We start from the raw sequence: 10262 nt of genomic DNA, 5'->3' as shown, positions 1-10262 counted from the left end.
TCCAGATGTCAGTAAAGACATTTTTATTTTGCATAACAAACACTGAAGTCAAGAGTTCAGGTCGCAACACAGTTTCTAGGCAGCAACGTTTTCAAACATTTTATTGATACGCCACATAAAACCGGTATATTATTTCTCTCACACCACGACTTGGTGAGTCAAGACACGTACAGATGAGGGGGGGAGACAAAAAAACAACAACAAAAAAAAAACCACATTCTTGAAGCAATCTACACAATCACAAGAGCATTGCTTAAACATATGCCTCCTAAAATTGTTTTTTGTAGAAAAAGCACAGCAGTTTGTATTTGTTTTTGCTCCAGGTAGTGCCACAGTTAAGCCTTTTTTCTTTTCCTGCAACATGTAGATTTCTAGAAAATGCATAAGACTATGTAAGCTTTGGTATACATTGTTCCTCCCAACTTTTACAAGGCTGCCTTCAGAGTTTATTTTTTACTATACATTTTTAGCTAGCATGATCTACTGTAAGGATGATGGCAAACGTACAAAGTACACACCAATTAAGACAACTCTGAAAGCCCATCTCCACTTAAAACGTACCAATTGCCTAAGGACTTAATACTTTATCAAGTAAATATGGGTTGGTCTTTCCACTTCCTGTTGAAGGGCATTTGAGGTCCAACCTCTTTAGAGTCTAAGCCCTTCATGAAATGAACTAACTAAGGCAACGTGTAGCTGACTTTGTTTTTTAAAATGGATAAAGAAAAAAAAAAAAAAGGTCTGAAATAAGCAGTAGTGTAGATTAAAAAGGTAATTGTTAAAGAAAGCTAGCGATACTTCCAACCCTGGGTCGGATTTACTGCGACTGTAACTGTGTCCTACTCAAAACATCACGTCCCCACAAACGGTTATTCTCCTGAACAACAGCGTGACGAGCGAAAAGTAAAATCCAACCAGACATGAGAGCACGGTGACCTTTTTTTCCCCAAACGGTCACTTCATGACGCAAGTCATGCAAACGAACACGACGGCTTTTCAACAAAAATGGTACACTTTTTTTTTTAATTATTATTATTCCTTTTGTCTTTTAAATATCCAATAAACAAACAGATTTTTTTCCAATTAATTGACCATTGTAAATACAAGCATTAGTAGTCCCTTTTGAAAACTTCAAGCACTAAAAAGAAACAAAAAAAAAAAAAAAAAAAAGTGCGAGTAATAAAAGATCGACTTTTAAAAATAACACTGACATTAAAACCAATGTTTGGATTGGCTTTTTTTTGTTGTTTTCTTCTGACAGTTAAAAGCATGCATTTCTGTTCTGATGTAATTCATATTCTTGTTGTTTAGGACGCATCTAGAGAGGTAGACAGTCCCCCCCCCCCAAATCTCTAGGCCCTTCAGTGCATTCAGTCCGAACCCTCACAGCCTTACTTGCTCAGCCCTTCAGGCGGAGCCGCGAGAAGCGAGCGGCGGCTCCGCCGGTCTGATCAGTGTGACGCTACGCTCCTTGCCGGATGTCAAGTGATGCGTTCTGTTGTGGACGCCATGATGCGGTGTGATGTTTGACAGTGACTGGGGCTTCAGTGCTGTGGTTCGTCAGTGATTCCGAGACTTAAACGTCGACAGTGCAGAGGGGCTCGCTGCCCGGCTGGGCCGACTCCATTATGGTCATCTTGGGCTTCTTCCTGGTTTCCTCCTGATGTGGAAAGAAGAGCAAGCAGCCGCAACAGATGACTAACACATTTAGAATAGTACTGATGTACTCGATTATAGAATCATGGCTATGTGCTTTCAAATGTAGAGGTTTGGGCTGAAACGATTAATTGTGACAAATCAATTATTCAAATGATTGTCAGCTAATTTAGTAATTGATTAATCGTTAACTGGTATATAAAGATTCAACAAAGCCATTTGCAGAAAAAAGTATATACATCTTGCATTTACGAGAAAAATACAGTTGAAGCTTGTTCAAATTCATTAAAAGAATGCTGCTATTGCATCTAAGGAAAGGACATATTTTGTTTAATAAAGAAGTTTAAAGCATTTCTAATATGACATTAAATAGCTTAACTGGTGAAATGAAAGATCTTCCTATTTACTTAAAAATCTGACTAATCAATTAGAAGTCCAATTAATCGATAGAATAATCCATGAGGTGCAAACCACTTCCAACGAATTCGAAAGCACAATTACAAAAACACAACATTAATGCCACAGTTACAAATTCAAAAATGCTACAAGATCAACAAAATGGAGAGGGAATGTCCCAGCGGGAGTCCTGAGAAGTGGCTGATTGGACGACGGTGCTTTTGAACACTCGGCCCGTTGTTGCGATACGTTACAGCCTACAGCGTCCGCCATCTGCCAGCAAGTTAATGCCAGTAAATTGGCCGAACTTCGTAACAAACTAAGGACATTTCAAACTTTTTGATGTGGTTATTTAAATGTTTTGTGGCACAATAATTACATTTGATACAGCTGATTCTGATAAATCGTTTTTATTGATGAACACACACACGCACCTTTACAGTGATGTATTCATGAACATATTAACACAATTCCATAATTCAATGTGCATTTGCCATTTCAAGATAAAAAAAAAAAAAAAATTAAACTTCATTTAAATTTTTGGGGATTTTTGACAGTAGTTGTCAAACTTTAGCTAAATATTTATACTTTGGAAAAAATATTTATTACAGAGCAATATATCAGTTGTGCTACAGACAGCAGCGAACGAAATCTAGCAGACTAACAGTCTGCTGGTCAAACTGGCAGCAGTTCGGTTACTGGGCTTCGAAGCGAATGATATTTTCTTTTACCAGTGTAAAAGAAAATAGATCCCTGATTCATTCACATTCAGGAAAAAAAAAATCGTATCTTCCCCTTATAGGGTCATTGACTTAGCATCTAAACACAGACATTGTAGAGACGAGCTGGGAAACAAAAGTCTGAAGAAAAACAGCTACAGCTCTGATCTCTACGGACCCGACCTGGTGAAATCCCCCGGGCTCCACGCTGCTCTCTGGATTCATGGACTTTCAGTCTGTTATATCAAGCAACTTATTTTAAGCTACATAAGTTATAAGAAACATCTTACAGACAACTGACGTACCTTAAAAGTCACCATGTTTCACCACAAACGGCGACTTGTCTTATGCTATGAAATAATCTGAGTAGTTAACTGGGCCAGTTTAGCTACAAAGGAAATGATTTCTTGGTTTGTTTCACCATGGAAATGCGCAGTACTGGCCACAGAGTCAAGTAATTCTGCTCGTAAATTTACGTTATTATTATCTTTAAGTCTTACCTGGGAAAGGTAAAGGTCCACTTTGTACTGTAAAACCGTTGAAACTAGTCCACAAAGCACATTCAAGATGGCAGCGATGCAAGTAGGACTCTAATCAATAGGCACTGATTGGACAATACATATTGTCCAATCAATAGGCACTGATAGGACAATACCTATTGTCCAATCAATAGGCACTGATTGGACAATAGCTATTGTCCAATCAGCGATTTGTCAGGTCTCACACTGGGACATACCTCTTCCGGTTTGTTAATGTTGTGTTTTTGTAATTTGTTGAAGTGGTTTGCACCTCAGGGCCACCGGAAATGAATTACTACCCCTGATAGAAATGGGGAATAGTGCATATTGTGCACTGTGAGGAGACAATCAAATATATTCTGATGGGAATCAGTAATTCTGTCATAAACTATGAGAATATCAGCCAAATACATTCGATCAGAACTTTGTTTGGTTTTGCTTATAGAGAAATTGTGTTTCTGAAGCTCAGAAAGGAAGCAGGCTTTGATTCATGATCAAAATAATTGATAATAAAAAAAATTATTTTTAGCCACATTACAAATAAATGCAACCAATATTGAGATCAATTGCATAAAGAAATGCAAGGACTCCTGTACTACCAAGTTTCTGCAGCTTGTGTTTCTACATTCAGTTATGAACATGAGAAGCTGTTCTAAAAACATATGGCAATGTTGCACAAAAACTGTGTGTGTGTTCAGACTGCCTTCCTGTTGAGTCCGAGACTCAGGATCTAACAACGGTCTGATTATTTTCTTCTGCTCCGTACAGAGAAATACAGATCAGAAGAGCCAAACACAGAACGTGTAGCAACACACGAGACGTCACAGACACTCACCCTCTGAGCTGCCAGTTTCTTCATTTCCTCCTGTAGTTTGTTCAAGATGTGAAGGTTTGGCTTGTTCTTTTTGGCATACTGCTGCAGCTCTATCACGCTCTTGTCTGAACTCTCCTGTGGAAAGATTGTTTTGTGCACAGAGCTTTACATGAGCCGCACATTCAGCTCTCCACCCGTGGAGAAAGCGGCAGAAACAGTGCGAGACGTGCAGGTCGTCACCTTTTTGACCATCTTGTTGCTTTCTCTGCCGTACATGCGCAGCAGCGAGCCCCAGTTCTTAACATGGGGGTGAAGCATCTGGAGGATCTTCTGGGACGCCAGCTGTTTCCCGACTCTCTTGTTTTTGCCTGGTTGGGAAAGAAAACCAAGGATCAAAACTGTTCTGAAAACTCTGCATGCGCGGTTCCGCGAGGCCAGGAAGGAAAACGTCATAAATTCACGAGACTTAGAATTTGGTTCTACTTACACCAGCCTCGCACCGTGTGCTTCCCACACGTCATAACATATTCACTCTTCTGGTTCTTTCCTGGGATCACCTCAAATTTAATGCTGGTGTCCCCCATTCCATGGTTTCTGAGACAAAAAAAACATTGAAAGTGATATGAAACCTGTCAGTCACACTGGAATAATGTTGGTGTTACAGAAAAAGTTCCTTATTAAGGACCAGAACTCTTTTCAGCCGCCAGCCTTTTAGATATTCTTGACAGTAACAGACCCCCATGTAAACCGCTTTCCTCCCGGCAACCCGGAAAAGAACAAGCTAAAAAAAAAAAAACTGATTTACCTTTTAAGGCACTCATGAAGAATCTGATATGGCGAAAGTAGACCTGCTTTGTTGGTCAGCTCGTACACTCGTGAGTCTTCTATACTGATATGATTAAAATACTGCAGGACGAAACAGCAGAGGAGAGAAAGTTATTTCTGTGGTAACGATTCAAAGGTTCCTAAAGCCGGTGCGGCGTACCTCCAGCTCGTCGCCCTCGACGGGTTTCTCCTCCGAGGTCTGCTTCACAAAGTCGGGGATGAGGATTTCCAGTGTGGCTCGGGCTGAAGAGAGTAAGAAGCGAGTTCAGTTCTGTTACATATCAGCAAGCAAAAGATCCTGGGAATCTTGTTGGCATGCTGTCATTTTATCTCGCTCCTCTATGCACATTCACATGCAAACACGTGGAAATGAAAAAACAAACAATTGAACTAGCTAGACTTCATAAATTTTTGAATAGAAAAAAAAAGCAAAAAGGAGCAGATAACACTTTTTTATCACAATAACATTTTGATTCATTACTGTCACAGTAAATTTCAATTAATACTATTTGAAATTCTCCATATTGTCAATTACTGAAGGTTATCCATTTTTCTCTGCTGTTTGTTCAATATAGCTGTCTCAATAAACATCAACTTGAAAATATGATAAAATGCAGTTACTGTGTGCATTTTAGCAATACGCAGTATAGTTTGTTTTATCTAGCAGCAGAGCCATACAAAATGTGCAACAGCTGCAAATGAAAATGTCAAATTACCAGCTTTGTTTTTGGCAAGTTTTTTACTGCTCGCAGTTCCTGTGCCGTAAGTGACTCCGTCTATAATGACCGAAGCACCAAAGGGTTCACTTGAGTTCTCTGTAGGGAACAAAAACAGTCTGCTTAGTGTATTCACACAAGTTATACAAAACAACAACACCAGAAAACTAAAAACTGAACTGCTATTTTACTTATTGAGCATTTTAAGACAACAGCAGCTGCAACAAAGTGCAGTAAAATCATTCAAAACATGAAAAAAAAAGAAAAAAAGAAGAGACAGTTAAACAGAACTAAATACTTCGGTAGTAACAAGATAATACATTTTGGGTACTTAGACATGTTAGTGTTAGCTTTAGCACTAATGTGGAAATGTCCACATTGGATGCAGCTAAAGGGTTCGTATTACAGGTTACTGAACCACAAAACGACAACCATCAACTTCCTCCAGTAACTTCAGTCAATACAAAACAACTTACCACAATCAAAAAAGTTGTAAACAGGCCGAACCTTCAGGACCCGCTGCATGTATTCATGCAAGATGCAAACTTCAGACTTCCCATTAGGATTGATGACAAACTCTAGAAAAAAAAAATTACATACATATTTTCAAGGATAACGTACTGACTGTGAGAACTTCCAGGTGCGTGTCACTCATTACCCTTCTTAGTGGGAGCGTCCTGAACCGACAGGGTGATTAGCTTCTGGTTGGCGGGAAGGATCGGTCTCTCCGACTCCGCCTGCTTCCTCTTCATGTCTCTGTTGAACTGCCTCCGCTCGGCCCAGGTGCGGAACTTCTTGACGGTGACTTGTTCAAAGTCGAAGCATTTTTCCAGGTACAGACGGAATTCTTCAAGTTCTGTGAGGGATATTTTTAAGGAGATATCCTGTTTCATATCTAAACAGAGACCCAACGCAACCCGTCCGCTTAACGTCAAAACACCTTACCTACGGATTCGTCCTTGCACACCTCCACCTTGGCCTTGACCTGCCCCAAGGCGCCTTGAGCCGTGTCGTAGGCCTGCACCTCTTTGCTCTGTGTGCCGCTCTCGTCCACGCTCTCTCTGTCTTGGCCGCTTTCGCCGACGGTGGACGAAGGGTGTTCCTCCTGGTCCTCCGCCAACTTGTCGTCCTTCTGCATGTCGCTCGCCTTCGCAGCGGCCTCGTTCGAGCTTACCTCCCCGTTGAGCTCCCTCTCCTCCTGGTCCTTCATTTTCTTGTAGTGTAAGCAGGGGATGCTGCTAGTCGGCGGGTCGTGTTTCTGAATGAGAAGCCATGAGAGTTCAGAAATGTGCTTCGACGCCCGGATTACGTCTCGGGTTTGTATATTAAATCTTCCAACCAAGAAGGTCGCCTTCGACATGCGTAGTGGCTGTGTTTCTATTGACCGTAAAACGTTGCGTACATTGAAGTTACCACAATAAATAGCACTTGTGGAAAAGATGATGAAGACTGCAGGAAGTCGATGGAGGACGACGGTGTGGCATGTTTTTTAATTAGTTACTGTGTGAGCAAACCTATCCATTTGTGATTTTAATTGTGTTTCGATTTACTGCAAATATGGCAAATTGTGTGTTTTTTTCAACAAATCTTGTGCTCATTTGCAATGGAAACGCAGCTATCATTAAGACACGAGTCTTTGTTGCAGCTCACCCTGATGCTGCCTGTTCCCAGGAAGTAGGGCCTGGACCAGGTGACAACTCGGGTCTCTCTGTGCAGGTAGACTGGAATGCCTGAATTATGGAATGTCATGATCCAACCGTCGGGAAGAGGCTCGGTTGGTGGACGGCCTCGACCTGTTACACACAAAAAAATCATTAATATACGGTCGATGCTGCTGTGTGCCAGATGATAAGCTGATCATGAGCTGAAAACACTTAAAAGAAATTAAATTTGTAGGAAGATCAGTTAGAGAAAATATTTTTTTCTGTAACTTATGATTATCGGACCTAAAGAGAAACAATCCAGAGCCAGCACACAGCTTGAGTTATTAAAGATAAAAACAAGTGATCGGGTCAGATGATGAACTCTGACCTGAACCTTCAGAGACACATAAAGACAATTACAATTACAAAGTCGGCCTTCTATCACCTGAAGAACATTTCAGGTGATAGAGGACTGTCACAATAACAATTTTTGCTGGACAATAAATTGTACTAGAAGTTATTGCGATGACAATATTGTTATTTGGAGATCATTTTTAGGTAATATGATGCACTTCAAATCCAATGAACATTTAACATTGGAAAAGGAAGACATTTTAAATATCCAAAACAAAGAAACAATACAACAGAAACGACAAATAAAATTAATCATGAAGTCTCTGGAAACAAAATTTTACTTCCAAAAAAGGAACTAGTTGAGTTCAAAGCACCAGACAGAAAACTTTTGTCCCTCAGTTTTTGGCAGAAAGAATAAGAGCGAGAGAGTTGCAAGAATGGAAATTCTTGAGTTAATCTTCTGTCTGATCACTGCAACAGTGTCTTCACAGGTCTTACTTAATACCAGCTGTGATATGACCGTTAAACACACCTTTAGTAGAAATGCAAAGAAAATGTTATCTGTTATGTAAAAGACAGATCCCAAAAGACCAGAAACCAGTCAGAACGAGTCCACAACAACACTCACTTTTTAGCACAGTCTTGATTTTGGTCACCATGGGCTGCACCCCCCCCTCGCCGTCGGACTGGTGATCGCTGTCCCCGGCATACTTGTCTTCCGCTAAACGCATCTTTTTTGGGACTGGCATGCCCTCTTCCAGAAGAGCATCCACATCGTTGTCGAAGCCCTCCTGGAAGAGGAAGCGGTTAGGATCGGCAAACGGAAACGGCTCGGAAATACAGTCATGAATGCTTCCTCTTGGGGAAGAACAGACCAAACCACACCAGACACAAAGACTCATGAGGGTATATAAAAAAAAGATAATAATATCATAGGACATTCTCTAAATTTAAGAATATTTTCTGCACAATTTTGCAAGGTGTTATTATGGTGAGAAGAATTTGTCTTTTTTTTCTAACTCTACCTTGGAAAGCGGTTGAACTCTAGACAATAAAAATGAGCTAAGATGTACCTCATAGGCGTAGGCCGATGCCTCGTCGTGCACCTCTTCCTGCTGAACTATGGCATCAGATTTAAAGCCGCCCTGCTCCCCGTCGTCCCGGTCCAGGAGGTTCTCGTAGAAGTCCTCCAACTCATCCAAGACGGCAAACTCTACCTTATTCTCCAGATCTAACTCGCTGTCCTCCGACTTCCCTCCTGCTGCCTCCCCAGCTCCACTGCTACCCTCAGCATCCTCCAGCAAGCTTGTCATGTTTTCCACTTCACCATTCAGACAAGCCAAGCCATCTTCACTTCCTGCCTCCTGACCCTCACCTGTGTATAAAACCTTCCTGTCTTTGCCGCTGCTGACGTTACTGGTACTGCTGCTGCTGCTGCCGCCGCCGCTTTCAGAGAAGCTTACCCTGATCTTAACATTTCTGAGCTGCTTCAGGTCCGGCAAAAACTTGGTGACCTGAGGAGCGTGGCGGGCCGTTCTGGGGCACCGTGGGTTGGGACTGGCCTCACTGGAAAGGTGGCTACAGAAGATCAGAGAGCCCTCGCTCGTGCACTCCTGCATCTTTGCTTCCCCGTCCCCCGGGGTGTATGTGTGTCCATCACCACCAGAGCTAACGTCCATTTCCTCTGCGTCACTGGACGTTTGCAGGGGAGGTGGTGGAGGTGCTCTGCTCTGGTCTAGGCTACAATCATCAGGTGGCTCCAAGGGGAGAGGGGGGAGGACGTCATCTGTATCCATTTTTCTTTTTTTAAATGTTACTTTAAAAAAAAAAAAATATATATATATATTTATATATATATTTACTTTTGGCGGTTAAGTTAAAACCTAAATCTAATGGAAGCTGACAACTACGAAGAAATCTTCACAAATTTCCAATGCAGAAGATCATCCCTGTACCAGATGCTGAACATGCTAAGCTGACTACATTGCTCTTTTCATTAATGTAGACAGCCTTCAGAATCACTGTCTCTATTATTGGAAATCACAATGCATTCAGCTTATTTTTGGAACAGAGCCACTGATCATCATCCGCTGTGGACGTCTAGGAGATAAAAAGGGGGAAAATGACCACAGAGAATAGGTATCGGGTTAAAATACATTCAGGACCAACTTTGCAGTCTGTTCGCACTGCAACGTCACACACGGTCACCAAAATGACAACAAAACAAAACAAACAACAAAAAAGAAAATGAGCAAAAGACACAAACTCGTGGAAGCCTAAAATGGAGAGTGAGCATCTCTTCAGTGTGGAGTCGCACATTAGGCCTGTGCGATAGCGAGAGTCTCGATGCTAAAGTGCTAACGAGCAAACACAGACGCATGAAAACGCTGTTTCGAATCGGTAAACGGCTTGACAAAGCGCGGAGGAAGTACTCACTGAGAGATATGCGACACGACTCTCTTCACAGGGTTCCACAGCCTTTTAAAATGATCTTATTTTCCAACTGCTGCCATTCGGCTCCAGCAGCAGCCCCGCCATCTTGAGGAAAGACACAGCGGGGAATCTGTACACGCCCCGCCCACTCGCACCGGCTTTTTGGTGATTGATTGGTCGACGGGCCA

At 41.7% G+C, this 10262-nt stretch overlaps 1 protein-coding gene across 1 annotated transcript; it reads right to left on the bottom strand.

Moving 5' to 3' along the window:
• Positions 1-8: 8 nt before the first annotated feature.
• Positions 9-10212, bottom strand: dgcr8 (DGCR8 microprocessor complex subunit). The gene is made up of 14 exons (XM_055050876.1): positions 10078-10212; positions 8715-9741; positions 8270-8432; positions 7295-7437; positions 6590-6902; positions 6303-6500; positions 6121-6222; positions 5645-5743; positions 5089-5171; positions 4909-5009; positions 4591-4697; positions 4344-4471; positions 4125-4238; positions 9-1660 (listed from the first exon to the last, which is right to left on the bottom strand). The coding sequence occupies exons 2-14, from the start codon at positions 9435-9437 to the stop codon at positions 1577-1579; spliced, it is 2358 nt and encodes a 785-aa protein (XP_054906851.1). The 5' UTR covers positions 9438-9741; positions 10078-10212; the 3' UTR covers positions 9-1576.
• Positions 10213-10262: the final 50 nt, after the last annotated feature.

The sequence above is a fragment of the Poeciliopsis prolifica genome, unplaced genomic scaffold (assembly GCF_027474105.1).
Source record: "Poeciliopsis prolifica strain line A6 unplaced genomic scaffold, Auburn_PproV2 SCAFFOLD031, whole genome shotgun sequence".
Taxonomy (NCBI): domain Eukaryota; kingdom Metazoa; phylum Chordata; class Actinopteri; order Cyprinodontiformes; family Poeciliidae; genus Poeciliopsis; species Poeciliopsis prolifica.
This window is presented reverse-complemented; position numbering and strand designations above follow the sequence as displayed.